General features: G+C 40.6%; 1 protein-coding gene across 1 annotated transcript; it reads right to left on the reverse strand.

Annotated features, from left to right (window-relative positions):
• Positions 1–14,479: 14,479 nt before the first annotated feature.
• Positions 14,480–17,315, reverse strand: LOC106589878 (dual specificity protein phosphatase 13A). Its single transcript, XM_014180290.3, has 3 exons — positions 17,008–17,315; positions 16,486–16,703; positions 14,480–15,153 (listed from the first exon to the last, which is right to left on the reverse strand). Exons 1-3 carry the CDS (start codon positions 17,142–17,144, stop codon positions 14,933–14,935), a joined length of 576 nt encoding a protein of 191 aa, XP_014035765.1. The 5' UTR covers positions 17,145–17,315; the 3' UTR covers positions 14,480–14,932.
• Between the last annotated feature and the right edge of the window lie 3,600 nt (positions 17,316–20,915).

Raw genomic sequence — 20,915 nt, forward strand, 5'->3', positions numbered from 1 at the left:
TTGAACTTAATAATGGATGAGCCTCAGTCAACCTGATGAAAGGGTGGTCCTCCTGGGTTATGCCAAGGTCATGGGTTCAAAAGACCGCACATACAGCACATACCAACACATACAGCACATAACAACACATACAGCACATACCAACACATACAAACACATACCAGCACATACCAACACATACAGCACACATACAGCACATACAATCACATACAGCACATACAAACACATACCAGCACATACAAACACATACCAACACATATAAAACACATACCGACACATATAAAACACATACAACACATACAGCACATACCAACACATATAAAACACATACCGACACATATAAAACACATACAACACATACCAACACATACAGCACATACCAACACATACAGCACATACCAACACATACAGCACATACCAACACATACAGCACATAACAACACATACAGCACATACCAACACATACAAACACATACCAGCACATACCAACACATACAGCACACATACAGCACATACAATCACATACAGCACATACAAACACATACAGCACACATACAAATACATACAAACACATACCAACACATACAGCACATACCAACACATACAAACACATACAGCACATACCAACACATACAGCACATACAAACACATACCAGCACATACAAACACATACCAACACATATAAAACACATACCGACACATATAAAACACATACAGCACATACAACACATACAGCACATACCACACATATAAAACACATACCGACACATATAAAACACATACAACACATACCAACACATACAGCACATACCAACACATACAGCACATACCAACACATACAGCACATACCAACACATACAGCACATACAAACACATACAGCACATACAGCACATACCAACACATACAAACACATACCAACACATACAGCACATACCAACACATACAGCACATACCAACACATACAGCACATACCAACACATACAGCACATACCAACACATACAAACACATATAAAACACATACAAACACATACCAACACATACAGCACATACCAACACATACAAACACATACCAACACATACAGCACATACCAACACATACAGCACATACCGACACATACAGCACATACCAACACATACAGCACATACCAACACATATAAAACACATACCAACACATATAGCACATACCAACACATACAGCACATACCAACACATACCAACACATACAAAACACACATACCAACACATACAAACACATACCAGCACATACCAACACATACAGCACATACCAACACATACCAACACATACAGCACATACCAACACATACAGCACATACCAACACATACAGCACATACCAACACATACAGCACATACCAACACATATAAAACACATACAACACATACAAATACATACAAACACATACCAACACATACCAACACATACAAACACATACAAACACATACAGCACACATACAAACACATACCAACACATATAGCTCATACCAACACATACAGCACATACCAACACATACAAACACATATAAAACACATACAACACATACAACACATACAAACACATACCAACACATACAAACACATACCAACACATACAGCACATACCAACACATACAGCACATACCAACACATACAACACATACCAACACATACAGCACATACCAACACATATAAAACACATACAACACATACCAACACATACCAACACATACAAACACATACAAACACATACAGCACATACAGCACATACAGCACATACAGCACATACCAACACATACAAACACATACAGCACACATACCAACACATATAGCACATACCAACACATACAGCACATACCAACACATACCAACACATACAAACACATATAAAACACATACAAACACATACCAACACATACAGCACATACCAACACATACAGCACATACCAACACATACAGCACATACCAACACATACAGCACATACCAACACATACAGCACATACCAACACATATAAAACACATACAACACATACCAACACATACCAACACATACAGCACATACCAACACATACAAACACATACCAACACATATAGCACATACCAACACATACCAACACATATAAAACACATACAAACACATACCAACACATACAGCACATACCAACACATACAGCACATACCAACACATACAGCACATACCAACACATATAAAACACATACAACACATACCAACACATACCAACACATACAGCACATACCAACACATACAAACACATACCAACACATATAGCACATACCAACACATACCAACACATATAAAACACATACAACACATACAAACACATATAGCACATACCAACACATACCAACACATATAAAACACATACAACACATACAAACACATACCAACACATACAGCACATACCAACACATACAGCACATACTACCAATGTAGAAACATCTAAGTAGTCCTATGTACAGTGGCTTGTGAAAGTATTCACCCCCCTTGGCATTTTCCCTATTTTGGTGCCTTACAACCTGGAATTAAAATGTATTTTACTTTTCACCCCCCCCCCCCCCCCCCAAAGTCAATACTTTGTAGAGCCATCTTTTGCAGCAATTACAGCTGCAAGTCTCTTGGAGTATGTCTCTATAAGCTTGGCACATCTAGCCACTGGGATTTTTGCCCATTCTTCAAGGCAAAACTGCATCAAGTTGGATGGGTCCACTTGTGTACAGCAATCTTTAAGTCATACCACAGATTCTCAATTGGATTGAGGTCTGGGCCATTCCAAGACACTTAAATGATTCCCCTTAAACCACTCGAGCATTACTTCAGCAGTATGCTTAGGGTCATTGTCCTGCTGGAAGGTGAACCTCCGTCCCAGTCTCAAATCTCTGGAAGACTGAAACAGGTTTCCCTCAACAATTTCCCTGTATTTAGCGCCATCCATCATTCCTTCAATTCTGACCAGTTTCCCAGTCCCTGCCGATGAAAAACATCCCCACAGAATGATGCTGCCACCACCATGCTTCACTGTGGGGATGGTGTTCTCGGGGTGATGTGAGGTGTTGGGTTTGCGCCAGACATAGCGTTTTCCTTGATGGCCAAAAAGCTCAATTTTAGTCTTATCTGAATAGAGTACCTTCTTCCATAAATTTGGGGAGTCTCCCACATGCCTTTTGATGAACACCAAACATCTTTTCTTGAAGCAATGGCTTTTTTTCTGGCCACTCTTCCGTAAAGCCCAGTTCTGTGGAGTGTACGGCTTACAGTGGTCCTATGGAAAGATACTCCGATCTCCGCTGTGGAGCTTTGCAGCTCCTTCAGGATTATATTTGGTCTCTTCGTTGCCTCTCTGATTAATGCCCTCCTTGCCTGGTCCGTGAGTTTTGGTGGGCGGTCCTTTGTTGGCAGGTTTGTTGTGGTGCCAGTTTCTTTCCATTTTTTAATAATGGATTTAATGGTGCTCAGTAGGATGTTCAAAGTTTCAGATATTTTTTTGTAACCCAACCCTGATCTGTACTTCTCCACAACTTTGTCCCTGACCTGTTTGGAGATCTTCTTGGTCTTCATGGTGCCGCTTGCTTAGTGGTGTTGCAGATTCTGTGGCATTTCAGAACAGGTGTGTATATATACTGCGATCATGTGACAGATCATGTGACACTTAGATTGCACACAGGTGGACTTTATTTAACTAATTATGTGACTTCTAAAGGTAATTGGTTGCACCAGATCTTATTTAGGGGCTTCATAGCAAAGGGGGTGAATACATATGCACGCACCACTTTTCCATTTGAATTTTTTTTTTTTTTTTTTAGTAGGAGGCGATCGAATAAACCCCCACTCCCCTCAATTCTGCTCGCATACATGCAATCTTTGGACAATAAAACGGACGAGTTACTGGGAAGATTAAACTACCAACGGGACATTAAAAACTGTAACATCTTATGCTTCACGGAGTCGTGGCTGAATGATGACAATGTCAACATACAGCTGGCTGGTTATACGATGAACCGGCAGGATAGAACAGCTGCGTCTGGTAAGACAAGGGGCGGCGGTCTATGTATTTTTGTAAACAACAGCTGGTGCACAATATCTAAGGAAGTCTCGAGCTATTGCTCGCCTGAGATATAGTTTCTCATGATAAGCTGCAGACCACATTACCTAACGAGAGAGTTTTCATCTATATTCTTAGTAGCTGTTTACATACCACCACAGTCACTAAGACAGCATTGAATGAGCTGTATTCCGCCATAAGCAAACAAGAAAATGCTCACCCAGAGGCGGCGCTCCTAGTAGCCGGGGACTTTAATGCAGGAAATCTTAAATCAGTTTTACATCATTTCTATCAGCATGTTAAATGTGCAACCAGAGGGAAAAGAACTCTGGACCACCTATACTCTACACACGGTGATGCATACAAAGCTCTCCCGTGCCCTCCATTTGGGAAATGTGATCATAATTCCACCCTCCTGATTCCTGCTTACAAGTAAAAATTCAAGCAGGAAGCACCAGTGACTAGCTCAATAAAAAGGTGGTCAGATGAAGCAGATGCTAAGCTACAGGACTGTTTTGCTAGCACAGACTGGAATATGTTCCGGGATTCCTCCAATGGCATTGAGGAGTACATCACATCTGTCATTGGCTTCATCAACAAGTGCAACGATGACGTCGTCCCCACTGTGACTGTACGTACATACCCCAACCAGAAGCCATGGATTACAGGCAGCATCCGCACTGAGCTAAAGGCTAGAGCTGCCGCTTTCAAGGAGCGGGACTCTAACCCGGAAGCTTATAAGAAGTCCCACTATGCCCTTGGATGAACCATCAAACAGGCAAAGCGTCAATACACGACTAAGATCGAGCCGTACTACACCGGCTCTGACGCTCGTCGATGCGGCAGGGCCTGCAAACCGTTACAGACTACAAAGGGAAGCACAGCCGAGAGCTGCCCAGTGACACAAGCCTACCGGACGAGCTAAACTACTTCTATGCTTGCTTCGAGGCAAATAACACTGAAACATGCATGACAGCACCAGCTGTACCTGAAGATTGTGTGATCACCCTCTCCGCCTCCGATGTAAGACCTTTAGACAGGTCAACATTCACAAGGCCGCAGGGCCAGACGGATTACCAGGACGTGTACTGCGAGCATGTGCCTACCAACTAGCAAGTGTTTTCACTGACATTTTCAACCTCTCCCTGTCTGAGACTGTAATACCAACATGTTTCAAGCAGACCACCATAGTCCCTGTGCCCAAGAACACTAAAGTAACCTGCCTAAATGACTAGGTAGCCATGAAGTGCTTTGAAAAGCATGGCTCACATCAACACCATCATTCCAGAAACCCTAGACCCATTCCAATTTGGATAATGCCCTAACAGATCCACAGATTATGCAGTCTCTATTGCACTCCACACTGCCCTTTCACACCTGGACAAAAGGAACACCTGTGGGAGAATGCTATTCATTGACTACAGCTCAGCGTTCAACGCCATAGTGCCCTCAAAGCTCATCAATAAGCTAAGGACCCTGGGACTAAACACCTCCCTCTGCAACTGGATCCTGGACTTCCTGACGGGCCGCCCCCAGGTGGTAAGGGTAGGTAACAACACATCCGCCATGCTGATCCTCAACACAGAGGCCCCTCAGGGGTGCATGCTCAGCCCCCTACTGTACTCCCTGTTCACTCATGACTGCACGGCCAGGCACGACTCCAACACCATCATTCATTTTCCCGATGACACAACAGTGGTAGGCCTGGTCACCGACAACAACGAGACAGCCTATAGGGAGGAGGTCAGAGACCTGGCCGTGTGGTGCCAGGACAACAACCTCTCCCTCAACGTGATCATGACAAAGGAGATGATTGTGGACTACAGGAAAAAGAGGACCGAGCACACCCCCATTCTCATCGATGGGGCTGCAGTGGAGCAGGTTGAGAGCTTCAAGTTCCTTGGCGTCCACATCACCAACAAACTAACTTGGTCCAAGCACACCATGACAGTTGTGAAGAGGGCACGAAAAAAAAACTATTCCCCCTCAGGAGACTGAAAAGATTTGGCATGGGTCCTCAGATCCTCAAAAGGTACCACAGCTACACCATCGAGGGCATCCTGACTGGTTGCATCACTGCCTGGTATGGCAACTGCTCGGCCTCTGACCACAAGGCACTACAGAGGGTAGTGCGAACGGCCCAGTACATCACTGGGGCCAAGCTTCCTGCCATCCAGGACCTCTATACCAGGCGGTGTCAGAGGAAGGCCCTAAAAATTGTCAAAGACTCCAGCCACCCTAGTCATAGACTGTTCTCTCTGCTACCGCACGGCAAGCGGTACTGGAGCACCAAGTCTTGGTCCAAGAGGCTTCTAAACATCTTCTATCCCCAAGCCATAAGACTCCTGAACATTTAGTCAAATGTCTACCCAGACTATTCACATTGCCCCCTCCCCCTCTCCACACCACTGCCACTCTCAGTTGTCATCTATGCATAGTCACTTTAATTAACTTTACCTACATTTACATACTACCTCAACTAACCGGTGCCCCCACACATTGACTCTGTACCGGCACCCTGTATATATTGTTATTTTTTTACTGCTGCTCTTTAATTACTTTCATCTCTTATTCTTATCCGTATTTTTTGAAACTGCACTGTTGGTTAGGGGCTCGTAAGTAAGCATTTCACTGTAAGGTCTACACCTGTTGTATTCGGCGCATGTGACTAATGTATTTTGATTTGATTTGAGTATGTCTCCTGTGTAGATCCTGGGCTGGACCTCGTCCATATGGCCACGGGTCCCTGGTTTGGTCCACGTCTGCCTCTCAGAGCCCTCCAAACAGCTGTTTGTGCTGCTGCCCCGAGGCTTGTCTGGCTGTCTGGGTGGTGCTGGTGCTGGTTTTGGGGCATGAAACTCCTGTTGGTGGTAAACCTCCTACTTAGTCTGCTATTGGAGTCAGACATTGGCATTTTTATTAGAGATTCCAATATGATATGATAGAATACGGCACAATACTATTCAATAAAACACAACTATATTTGTCCACCTGTTACATCAGAAATGCACCATCTGCTCTGCCCTCAACCCCATTCATAAACAACACAAAAACACTTATTTTGAGATAAGCACTCTAAGTCCTTTGATCTGAGGTATTTATTGTATGTATGACTAATCAGGTAGTCCAGATAAAATTGCCATACAGTTTACAATAACTTGTCTTTAATACAGTAACACTCAAATAAAACAAATTGCTTTCCTCAGAATCAGTATTCTATATATACACAGTATAACTAATACTGTATAATATATAAAATATATCCCTTTTTTCCTTCAAACGAGAGCAACATTTACACACTGGGAATGCGAAAAGCCTTATATATTATTCATACTGTATATATTTGCTTTTGTTTAGCTAGGACTGATTCTGCTCTAGGCATTGGCTAGAGATCATACTTATTTATCCTATTCATTGTCATTGTAAATAATCCATTAGCAATGCAGCTGCAGCTTATTTTTTTATTCTAGTTGGGGTGTAGAGATTTAATGTGATGCTCAGTGGTGGGCTTTGGAGAATTATTGTCATGCCCGTGGGGACGAGTCATTGAGACCAAATCTGTTTCTTTGACCTTTCGTAAAAGCGGCCTGGTGTAGCATATGGAAGTGCACTGCAACATTTTGATAGCTTTATCCATCTCTCTGTCACACACGTACACACAAATGTACACACACACACGTGATATTAGCACGTGTGTGTGAGAGAGGTACACTGTAGAATGTTGTTTTGACAGTATTATACAATAAAACATTCAAGTAAAGGACTGTATTAATTATTTACAGTAAATTGTAGTAAATGGCAATGCACTCTTGGTGATTTTAGGCATAAACCGTAAATTATACTGTAAATTCCAAATAAACTTGGTTTAACAGTACTTTACTGTAACCGCACAGCATTTAGACCTCCCTAGTGGCACTGCATCTCAGTGCAAGAGGTGTCAAAAATCTTTGACCAGAATTCTAATTCTATCATTTGCCAATGCATGTTAGGGATTTAAGTAATGCCTAAAATGCACATTGTGGCAAACGGTGACTTATACAGTTGTTGTGTCTTTGGCATCATTAAACTGAAGACATATTTATCAAATAACTCTGTAATTATTATTACGCGATTAAACTGATTAATCGTGTAACTGCAATTAACTAGGAGGTCGGGGCACCAAGGAAAATATTCAGATTAAAGTTACAATTTTCCTAATATAACTTTCATATATTATAATATCTGATCTCTGAGTCCTCTGATTAATGATGTGTTATTTACCTCGTCAGTCTCATTCCAAACGTCGTAAATTGTTGGTTATCTGCACGAACCCAGTCTTCACTATGAGTCATCCATACATCAATTGTCTTAAAATCATTTATTTACTAATCTTAGTAATTCACAGAAATGCATAACAAACAGCTATGGTTACAATGAAATGATAGGAGAAGGCCTGTGGGCTAAACCGGCATGGCGGCTTGGTACACAAAGAAAGGGGGTTGGGCTTGAATGAAAGAGCGGGAAGACTGAGGAACACAGAAAGCAGCTATGCTATCGTAAATACAGTATCGTATGCATTCTAAATTACCGCCCATTTGGAAAAGGAAAATGCAATTAATATTTACTCTGAGCTGCGCTTCGGTAGGTTGGTCGCAGATGCTGGCCAACAGAGATCTTCCAGTCCTCGGAAGAATGTCACTGGTGGTAAAATGGATACGTTGTGTGTTAGACTGGATACGTCGTCCGTCCTTTACTAGCCCATGTCTACAGCGGCCGCTGCTAACTCAACGGCTAGGAAGTATCACTTCTGTAGTGAATAAGGGTTCAAAGTTCATACCATTTGCAACCAAAGCTCACGTTGAGGTTGGCTTAGTTCTGTACTTGACATGTGAGTCCTTTTAACGCAGAGGCTGCAGACCTCACGTACCCGGAACAGGCTGGTTACATTTTCATCACTGACTTATATAGTGGCGAGGGGAGAAGGGTGTGTTTCATCATTTATAACCCCTGTCTCTTCACAGGGGCGGGCCACTGATTGGTCAGGGCTCTTTCCTTATGAAAACCCAATTCTGTCATTTGGAAGCTAAAATTACATTTAATCTCCTAACAAACAGTTTCAATATCAAACATTTAAATTGCACAACAATTCCATGTGAATCTGACTAGAATGTGTAGACTTTCCCAGGTACAGTTTGTCATAATGTCTCAGATGACAACCAAACTGACATCCATACTCATTAACCTGTTGGGGCTACAGGTTAGCAATGAACCCCGAGTCGGGATTGCTAACAAGGCTGGAAATTCAAAACATCAAAAATCTAATAATTTCAATTTCTCAAACAATCAACTATTTTACACAATTTAAAAGATAAACATCTCCTTAATCTAACCACATTGTTCGATTTTCAAAGAGGCTTTACGGCAAAAGCATACAGTTAGATTATGTTAGGACAGTACATAGCCACAAAAGTACAAACATCCATTTTCAATTCAAGGTCAGGCGTCACCAAAAGCAGAAACCAGCTAGAATTATGCACTAACCTTTGTCAATCTCCATCAGATGACACTCCTAGGACATTATGTTATACAATACATGCATTTTTTGTTCCATCAAGTTCATATTTATATCCAAAAACAGCATTTTACAGTAGCGTGAAATTCAGATTTTTTTCTTCTCTGAAATGCTTCCGGTGAACATAACAAAATTAATATTCGAAAACATTGGTAAATTATAATATTGTCATTCAAAGAATAATATATTATCATCTCGTAATTGCTACCGAATGGCCAGATCTCAAAATAACTTTACTGGGAAATCACATTTTGCAATAAACGGGGTGCTATGCTAAGAACAACAAGCTATGCTATACAGTTAGCATCATCTAATATCGATAATAACATTGTAAATATCCCCTTACCTTTGATTATCTCCATCAGGAGGCACTGCCAGGATTTCCCAGGTCCGGAACAAATGTGGTTTCTTTTGACAAAGTTCATAATTTATGTCCAAATAACACCAAGCAGTTAGCGTTCATTATGCTCCCACAAAACGTGGTGGGGGGGGTTGTAAAATCACGCCGAAAAGCTAAAAAAACCTAGTAAATAATCTATTTACGTTCGTTCAAACATGTCAAACCTTGTTTAGCATCAATCTTTTGGTCCATTTTTAACGTTAAACATCAGTCATATTTTCACACAACCTATCCTATGTCTTGATAAACAATTAATGACAAACTCACGCTTCTCAGATTTATGCGCAGGCGCAAAAAAATGAAGTGATGACATGTCAACTTCCCTGCATTGTAATTTGCTCTCTGTTTATCATAGACGCTTCAAACAACTTTATAAAGATCGTTGACATCTAGTGGAAGCCGTAGGTGTTGCGAAATGAATCCTTTCTCACTATGGTATCTATAAAACAATGACAATAAATAGTACAGTCACAAAATTCACATTTTTTTTAAATCTATTTTTCACAGGTTTTTGCCTGCAATATGAGTTTTGTTATACTTACAGACACCATTCAAACTGTTTTAGAAAATTCAGAGTGTTTTCTATCCGAATGTGTTAATAATATGCATATCCTAGCTTCTGAGTTGGTGTAGGAGGCAGTTAAAAATGGGCACATATTTTTTTCAAAATTTCTCAATACTGGCCCCGAGCCCCTTATGAAAACCCAATTCTGTCATTTGGAAGCTAAAATTACATTTAATCTCCTAACAAACAGTTTCAATATCAAACATTTAAATTGCACAACAATTCCATGTGAATCTGACTAGAATGTGTAGACTTTCCCAGGTACAGTTTGTCATAATGTCTCAGATGACAACCAAACTGACATCCATACTCATTAAGTACCTGGTATATTTCCAACTGGTTCTATTACCGAAATATGGTTCCTTTCCCCCCACTTGTTTGATGTTCCCAGACTCTCTATATTTAATAAAAGCTATTCAAGAGTCCTTCAGTAGAGTCAGAGAGAGAGGGGAAGGGAGAAAGGTATTTATGGGGGGGTCATAAACCTTACCCACAGGCCGAGGTCATGACACAGTAAATTACTGCAAAGTATGGTTGTTACGCACGCCTCTAGTAAGAGGGAACGCAACACCCTGCTACAACTCAACTCTCCGTGGTGTGAAAGAGGTATGGACTGTAGGTGTGAGTAAGGATGACAAAATTCAGAGAATACCGTTTACAGGGAATTTATTCCTTCGCACGGTAAGTTTGGGGAAAAGGGGCTGGACGGAACCAAAGCAAAGAAAGTAAATATCAAAGCCCCCTCTCCTACCTTACCTGCCTACCCACTACTTACCCAACTACCACCACCTGGTGCACTAACCAAAATACAGGGGGTGGTCCGCCCAGGTCTTACCTAGTGTGCATTGACAGTAAACTACTACGGGTTATGTATGCCCGCGGGCCTCTTGCCTAAGCACTCCCTAGGTGCCTTCCCCTTCCCCCCTGGGAACAAATGAAACAGAATAAGTTAAATAATCTAAACACTGCATCCTATTGACACAAAACCAATCAGCTCCCTCAGCAACATGCTATAACCATCAGCCTCCTCTCTCAGCAAATATCGCTCTGCAATCATCTCTCCTTCTGAGCAACAGAACACTGGCTTATATAGCTTTAGGTGGGGTTGGTAATTGGAGACAGCTGGGTCCTGACGAGGGGGCGGGGTCAGCTCTCCAATCAGCAATGGGGCCGACCAATCAGCTGCTTGGGGAACTTCAGGAAGCCATTACCTGAAACACACTCACAAATACACAAACTACAACACAGAAACTGGGGAACGTAACAATGGTGCATTGTGGGAAAATGTTGTGGGCAGGAAAATAATTGCTGTATTTAGAATGGTGCTATAATCCCCCCACACACACAGAATAAAGTACTGTACCGTATTTTTGGAGCGCCAAAAACCTTTTGACCACTAGAGGTTGCATGGTATTGTGTTTCTGGCTCATTAACATGTTTTGAGTTGTGCCTTATAAGAGCCTAAATTAGTGCCACCTGTGAGTGAGAGTCCTGTGCCAATTTAACTGATTTGTCATAATAGTGTTCCTACACTTAAATGTGTATAGGGGACAGATTGGAGAGGTGGCAAGTCTCACTATTTGCCATGTCCTTTGGCCTGTTTTACCCTGTATTCACTGCCAGTGTGGGAGCCTTTGTTAAGGCCTCTTGAAGTGAAAGTGATATTAAACACATACATTTGGTCTTTTATACCCCCTAACATTATTGTAAAATACTGTAAAAACAAACCTCTTCTCCCCTTAGTTGTTTGTAAATTACAGTAAAAACAACAGGAAAGGTTTTACGGTGTAGCTAAAGTGTGTCTCTGCACAAGTACAAATCATTGTGCTTTATACTAAGTATCTTCTTTATCTATAAGTACATATCCTCCTCTCTTCTCCTCAAGTCAGGGGCAAAAAGCTGATTTCCATGGTGTTCATGTTAAGCTGCAGCTCTGCTCTATACTGAACAAAAATATAAACGCAACATGTAAAGTGTTGGTCCCATGTTTCATGAGCTGAAAAGAAAAGAACCCTGACATTTTCTATATGCACAAATAGCTTATTTCTCTCCAATTTTGTGAACACATTTGTTTACATCCCTGTTAGTGAGCAATTTCCTTTGCCAAGATAATCTACCTGACAGGTGTGGCATATCAAGAAGCTGTTTAAATAGCATGATCATTACACAGGTGTACCTTGTGCTGAGGACAATCTCTTTGTGAGACGCGATGTGGGTGAACGGATGATCTCCGCATGTGTATTTCCCACCGTAAAGCATGGAGGAGTTGTGACACTGATTTATTTAGAATTCAAGGCACACTTAACCAGCATGGCTACCACAGCATTCGGCAGCGATACGCCATCCCATCTGGTTTGGGCTTAGTGGGACTATCATTTGTTTTTCAACAGGACAATGACCCAACACACCTCCAGGCTGTGCAAGGGCTATTTTACCAAGAAGGAGAGTGATGGTACTGCCTCAGATGACCTGTCTTCCACAATACCCCGACCTCAACCAGATTGAGATGGTTTGGGATGAGTCGAACCGCAGAGTGAAGGAAAAGCAGCCAACAAGTGCTCAGCATATGTGGGAACTCCTTCAAGCCTGTTGGAAAAGCATTCCAGGTGAAGCTGGTTGAGAGAATGCCAAGAGTGTGCAATGCTGTCATCAAGGCAAAGGGTAGCTATTTGAAGAATCTCAAATACCAAATATATTTTGATTTGTTTAACACTCTTAGTTACTACATGATTCCATGTGTGTTATTTCATAGTTTTGATGTCTTCACTATTATCCTACAATGTAGAAAATAGTAAAAATAAAGAAAAACCCTTGAATGAGTAGGTGTTCTAAAACTTTTGACTGGTAGTGTAAATACTGTATTCGATTCTACTGTATTTTAGTCAATGCCACTCCGACATTGAGCAATGTCATATTTATAAATTCCATTATTTTACTTTTAGATGTATTGTTAGATACTAATGCACTGTTTGAGCTAGGAACACAAGCGTTTCGCTACACCCACACTAAAATCTGCTAAATATGTGTATGTGACCAATAAAATGTGATTTGGTAGTAAGTGCCAGGTGCACCGGTGTGATTGTGTCAAGAACTGCAACGCTGCTGGGTTTCACGCTCAACAGTTTCCCGTGTGTATCAATAAAAGGTCCACCACCCAAAGAACTTCCAGCCAACTTGACAACTGTGGGAAGCATTGGAGTCAACATGGGCCAGCATCCCTGTAGAACGCTTTAGACACCTTGTAGTCCATGACCCGACGAACTGAGGCGGTTCTGAGGGCAAAATGAGGTGCGACTCAATATTAGGATGGTATTTCTAATGTTTCGTACACTCAGTGTATATCCAAATTGATATTGTGCAGAGATGATTCTTCCAACAGACTACTTACTCATAAAACATATTAGAATCTGATTAAACCGGATCTCTTGTACATGTATTCTAGCAGGACAACTGGCTGTAGGTAGTAGACATCTGCCTTTACTCTTCCTTTCTATTTAAACACCTGAATGACCTCGGCTCAAAATTATTCTGGCATCTCTTCTGCATACCACCAGTAGGTATGGAGAGTAGGAGTGGACACACCATTTGGTTTTGTCGGCAGCGACAAAATAGCTTTAGAGATACTGCTCATGCCTTCTGTGTTGATATTTAATTGAAAGGATGTTCCTTCACTGTGTGGACACAGCCCTTGTCTGAGCTCTGTTTACCAATGACCACGTTTGATGGCACTGCTGAAAATAGAGGAAGTCTTTTTTTTTTTTAAACATCCATACAACATCCATAATGCCAATAACAGTCTGCTCTTTCAAATGTATTTTAAATCCCCAAAAATGTTGCAACATATTTTATTCTACATACCGTATGTAGGTGTAACGTCCGTTGTTAAAGGTAGACCAAGGCACAGCGTGGGTTCATCATATTTTATTTAACGGTGAACCAGCCAAAAACAATGCACAAAAAGTTTTGCAGGCTACTAACAGCAATACAAAAACAAGATCCCACAAACACAGGTGGAAAAAGGCTGCCTAAGTATGGCTTCCAATCATAGACAACGATAGACAGCTGCCTCTGGTTAGGAACCATACTCGGCCCAACACAAAGAAATACAAAACATAGAATGCCCACCCCACACCCTGACCTAACCACATAGAGAAACAAACCCTCTCCCTCAGGTCAGGGTGTGACAGTAGGTGAGGTATACTTGTTTGTTTTAGGTAGTTTGTGCACTAGAAAGGGATTTGACATAGATTCATTCCCACTTGATTTGAAAATCAACTTCCTCTTTTTAAGCTTCTTCGTTGTGCACTGATACAAATATTAACTTGTGGCATTTGGTCTGTTTTGCTGTGTTCTGATCTCTACAGAATCAGACAGGTTTTCCATGTTTTCTGTTTTCTCTTCAGCTGAAGATCTAGGTCCAGCAGCAGAGCCAGGAAGTTCCTGTTAGGGTAAATGGCTCTTTTCTGGATTACTTTCTGAAGAGCACAATGGAGGGGGATGTGACAATACAACATGAGGTATGCCAACACCAAGGTAGACGATCTGCTCATACCCATAATGCAATGGACGAGAATCTTTCCTGGAGAGGAGAGAAGAGAGGATAATTGTTTGTTTATTTATTTATCCTTAATTTATCCAGGCGAGTCAATTAAGAACTAATAGTTATTTAGAATGACGGCCTGAGTAGTGGTGAGAGAAGATGAAAGGAGAGAAGAAAGTGATGGAGAGGGATTAGTGAGAGGCCACCATGTTATTAATATCATACATGACTGCCCGCCTCAAACTGTGGCCTTTCTGTTCCCCTCAGAGATCTAAAAATAGTTTCCATAATTCATTGCCTTTGATCATTTAAGTTGCCTTTGCAGAGAGAGAGGCCTAGGCTGTCCTCTGGTGGTGAAGCTCTCTGAGATGATCCATGGTTAGACTTCAGAAAGTACTGCAAGGGAAGATGTATTTTTCTTGTTTGTGTGGATTGGAAGTAGTTACTGTATAACTAACTATTCAATGTGTGTTACAGGGACAGGCTTGGGTACTGTGGGAATGGGTTGAGGTCAGTGCTATACAGGGACAGACTGGGGTACTGTGGGAATGGGTTGAGGTCAGTGCTATACAGGGACAGACTGGGGTACTGTGGGAATGGGTTGAGGTCAGTGCTATACAGGGACAGAGTGGGGTACTGTGGGAATGGGTTGAGGTCAGTGCTATACAGGGACAGAGTGGGGTACTGTGGGAATGAGTTGAGGTCGGTGCTTTTGTAAAGACAAAATGTAAGCCTAACAGATGAAATGTGTCAACTTGAAATTATCTTTTTTGGTGTTCATAACTCTGCTTAAAGATATCCTAGAGAAAATTAAAGGGAAAATCCGCAGTTGCTGCATCCATTTTTGGACTTATTCTTGAAGGATATAACTTAGAAATGCTTAGATGAACTGTCGTAGCCTATCAGAACCCAAAATATAAGCTTGTTTTACACCAATGTTCATAAACATTGGAAATGTAAACGAACACTGTACAGCCTCAAAACATGGTTCAAACTATAATGTAGATATCATGGATGGTCAGTCTTTGCATCCATAGCTGGGGCGGCAGGTAGCCTAGTGGTTAGAGCATTGGACTCGTAACCGAAAGGTTGCAAGATCAAATCCCCGAGCTGACAAGGTAAAAATCTGTCGTTCTGCCCCTGAACAAGGCAGTTAACCCCACTGTTTCTAGGCTGTCATTGAAAATAAGAATTTGTTCTTAACTGACTTGCCTAGTTAAATAAAGGTCAAATAAATAGCTCTGTCTATGAATTTGAGAGTGATTCCATTTTTTTTCAGCTTTTTACCGATACAGAGCCAGGCAAAAAAAAAAACTTTGTTATAGTTTCAACTGCTGATTGGCCCTACTTGACTTAGAATAGGAGTCTTACCATCTGGTTGTTTCAATGCTTTATGAATGAAATCAGCTGCGGGCTTGAAGTAAACATCCAGATCAAAGTGAGTCGAGTCCTCTGCTGGAATACCATAATAAACAAAGCTGTTGCCATAAAATCTGTGGTCCCCTATGCTGCCTCGCTTGGAATGAGCAGCGTTTAACACATGGGTGACGCCTAACTTCTGCAAGGTACTCCTGTTTTGGGCTATTGCCCTGGTAAGACAAAGAGAGAGAAGGTGGTGAGACTGAACTATTGTGAATGTACTAGCTACATTAGTTTGTCAAATAGTTTTCAACTCGTCAGAAACTGTACAAACGATAAAATAATACTTCTGTTTAATTACATTAGATGTTTGCAGTAGCCTATGATATGACCTTGGGTTATAGTTGATCTGTTTACTATGACTTCGACATAGAATTGATCATAACTGCTTGAGTATTTTTTATTTACAAATGCTTGAACTATAAACTAAGTGTAATGCAGTTAAGATTAATAATTATTCAAATTAATACTTACACATTTCCTATGAATATGTTCGGCCAAACCTCATTTATCTGGCTCAACCGCAGCGTGCAAGAATCCAAAATCTTTTCCAAGTCTTTCACAGATAGGTACTCTTTCCTGGGTTCTTTTTTGGTCTTCAGGACTGCCATTATTCCAATTCCAAATCCCCCTCAAATTACAAATCAATGACTAGGCTACTACTCAATGTTTTCAATGTGTTAAAGCAGCAGTACACTCTATACTCCTACTTCAGCTGATATGTGTGAGCTGGTGTTTGTTTACCCTGACTGGGACAGTTACCCAATGTAGCGCTCAGGCTAGCGTGTAAGTCAGGCAGAGGGCAGGATGTGACTGTGTCCTTTCACACCACCCGGGGTCTGTGTCCCGAATGGCACCCTATTGCTTATGACTACTTTTGATCAGAACCCTATGGGCCCTTGGTCAAAAGTAAAGCAGTATACAGGGAATAGGGTTCCGTTTGGGGACGCAAACAAAGACCCTTAATTCAATAAACCACAAACAGAGAGGAAGCATCTGACGAGCACGGATGATTTTACATCATGGACATGTTAAAGATGTGTTTCTACAGTATACTGTAGAGTAGATTAAAATCGTTTTTATTCGTCCACTTTTCATGTCCAACCCGAAATTTGACTTCCACTTTAATCCCAACCTCCGAAAGACACACACATATTAGAGAAGTTGGAGAGCCACGCTGGGTGCCCATGGAGCAGTTGTTGTGGGGGCTTAAAATGGCAATGGATTTTGCTATCACCCATCCTACGGTTGCAGCTTGCTTCCAACCACATTTTTCCCCGTTAGATCCAGGATTCGAAATGACAACTCTCCGTTTGCTGGCTCACCTCCTTATCCACTACACTACCTGCTGTCATTGTATTGAGTTGGTAGCGTATTTCAGGAACAGAAAGACAAAGCTGTAAAACAGTGCTGCCTATTTATTGTAAATGGGTCAAATATAATACAGAAAGAAGCAAAAAAATATATATTTCCAGTGAAAAGTGCATCATACGGAAGAGCATTAGGGCCAAATAAAGAGATAAAACAAAATATTTGATGGGGATAGTTCTTCAAAAACTCGTAATACTTTGACAATAAAGTCAAAATTGAACTTTGTGAATAAATTTGCAATATTCTGAGAATATTCAACTTCAAGAATATAGTCAAAATATTTTGAGAATCAACTCAACAAAAAAATTGGGAGAATAAAGTCAAAATGTTGAGAATAAAATAGACATCTTGAGAATAGAGTTGCAGTTATATTTAAAGATTAATGTAGGAGATATGGTTATTAATTACATGCCTTCCTGGCTCCCTGTTGTTGGGCGTGCAACCTTTGAAATGCCTGGGTTAGATGACCTGGTGACACTATACTTTAGAATTGGCTTTAGTAGCAAAGAAATTCATGCTTTTTTTTTGCATATAATAACCATATTACTATAGTGGTAAGTAATCCCTGTCATGGTGCACTTCTAATTCGCTACAATGTTATCCTCAATCCCCAGAGTATGCCAACACCTTAGACAGTATCTTAGACAGTAACAGCAGCTAGGCCAGCAGCCTATTATATCGAAACAAAAGGGTTATTTTCAAAGCTGTAATGGCATGGTGTTTTATGTACACTTCCAATGAAGTACACACTAAAAACAAAAGGTTCTGTACAGTGCCTTCAGAAAGTATTCACTTGTTCCACATTTTGTTGTAATACAGCCTGAACAAAGAATTGATTAAATTTACATTTTTTGTCACTGGCCTACACACAATACCCCGTAATGTCAAAGTGGAATTGTGTTTTTAGACATTTTTACCAATTAATAAAAAATTGAAAGCTGAAATGTTACAGCAAGCCTAAATAAGTTCAGGAGTAAAAATGCCACTTAACAAGTCACATAATAAGTTGCATAGCTCACTCTGTGTGCAATAATTGTCTTTAACATGATTTTTAAATGTCTACCTCATCTCTGTACCCCATACACACACACACACACAATTATCTGTAAGGTCCCTCAGCCGAGCAGTGAATTTCAAACACAGATTCAACCACAAAGACCAGGGAGGATTTCCAATCCTCAAAAAGAAGGGCACCTATTGGTAGATGGGTAAAACAAATTAAAAGCAGATATTGAATATCCCTTTGAGCATGTTGAAGTTATTAATTACACTTTGGATGGTGTATCAATACACCCAGTCACTACAAAGATACAGGCGTCCTTCCTAAGTCAGTTGCCAGAAAGGAAGGGAACAGTTTAGGGATTTCACCATGAGGCCAATGGTGACTTTAAAACAGTTACAGAATTTAATGGCTGTGATAGGAGAAAACTGAGGATGGATCAACAACATTGTAGTTACTCCACAATACTAACCTAATTGACAGAGTGAAATGAGGAAGCCTGTACTGAATAAAAAAATATTCCAAAACATGCATCCTGTTTGCAACAAGGCAATAAAGTAATACTGAAAATAATGTGGCTAAACAATTAACTTTTTGTCTCAAATACAAAGTGTTATGTTTACAACACATTACAGAGTACCATGTTTTCAAGCATAGTGGTGGCTGCAAAACCTGGTTCAGTCTGCATTCCACCAGACACTGGGAGATGAATTCACCTTTCAGCAGGACAATAACCTAAAACACAAGGCCAACTCTACACTGGAGTTGTTTACCAAGAAGACAGTGAGTTGCCGAGTTACAGTTTTGACTTAAATCTACTTGATAATCTATGGTTGTCTAGCAGTCCACCTGAAAATGGTTGTCTAGCAATGATCAACAACCAATTTGACAGAGCTTAAAGACTTTTGAAAAGAATAATAGGCAAATGTTGCACAATCCAGGTGTGGAAGCTCTTAGAGACTTACCCAGAAAGACTCACAGCTGTAATTGCTGCCAAAGGTGTTTTTACAAAGTATTGACTCAGGGGTGTGAATACTTATGTAAATTACATATTTCTGTATTTCATTTTCAATAAATTTGCAATTAATTTTTCAAATTATTTTTGTCATTATGGGATATTGTATGTAGATGGGTGAGACAAAAAAAATGTAATCAATTTTGAATTTAGGCTGTAACACAACAAAATGTGGAATAAGTCACGGAGTATGAATACCTTCTGAAAGCATAAATTAGGGTTATTTGGCTTGTAGCCATAGCATAACCCTTTTCTGGTGCTATATGGAACCTTTTTTTGAAGATTCTATGAAGAATCATGCTCATAAGGTTTTCTAAGGTTCTATAAAGAACCATTTAAAAAAAAATCGATATACTGTAGCACCAAAAAAATGGTTCCGCTATGGTTACAACCCTTTTGGGGGCTATTTATAAAACTATTTTTATGGCTCTTTATAGAACCTATATGGAAAATGGTTCTAGAAAGATCCTTTTGAAGAACCATACAGGTTATTTTATTCTGGTTAGCCATATTATATTGTTACAATTCCTAAGGTGTTGTTATTGTGTTAATTGAGAAGTTGAATCAGGTGTGCTAGCCCTGCAATGGCTGGGGGTCCCTGAGGAGAGAATTGATAACCACTGATTTAGTCAACTGTTCTCAATTGACACAAGACCATACGTGAGCAGAGTACGAATTATACCATGACATTCGGGGGGGTTCTCAATTTTTTTATTGGGAATTATTTTTATGAGTCTAATAGTAAAGACATGTAATTTAATGGTAAAAATGTAATTACCATTTAATGTGGCATAAACACAACCAGTCATTATGTTTTCATCTGATTGTCAAACAAATCACTTCAAAAAGTAGGCTACCTGCACAAGTTTGTCCACTCCAAAGTAATTTCAGAATCCAAATCCAAGCCATTTGATGAATGGAAAGACACATCCGTTATAAAACACAAAAAAAAGTGACATTCGGCCATTGTCATTAGGCCTACACTCTTGTTGCCCG

This window comes from Salmo salar, chromosome 28 (assembly GCF_965601325.2).
Source record: "Salmo salar chromosome 28, fSalSal1, whole genome shotgun sequence".
In the NCBI taxonomy this organism is placed as follows: Eukaryota; Metazoa; Chordata; class Actinopteri; order Salmoniformes; family Salmonidae; genus Salmo; species Salmo salar.

Bases quoted from the DNA above. Each gene is read 5' to 3' on its own strand.
- LOC106589878 (XM_014180290.3), bottom strand. From the start codon at position 17,144: ATGGCAGTCCTGAAGACCAAAAAAGAACCCAGGAAAGAGTACCTATCT. The intron at 16,704-17,007 runs GTAAGTATTAAT...TTGTCTTACCAG, and splicing joins AACATATTCATAGGAAATGT to GGCAATAGCCCAAAACAGGA. The intron at 15,154-16,485 runs GTAAGACTCCTA...TCTCCTCTCCAG, and splicing joins AGCATTGAAACAACCAGATG to GAAAGATTCTCGTCCATTGC.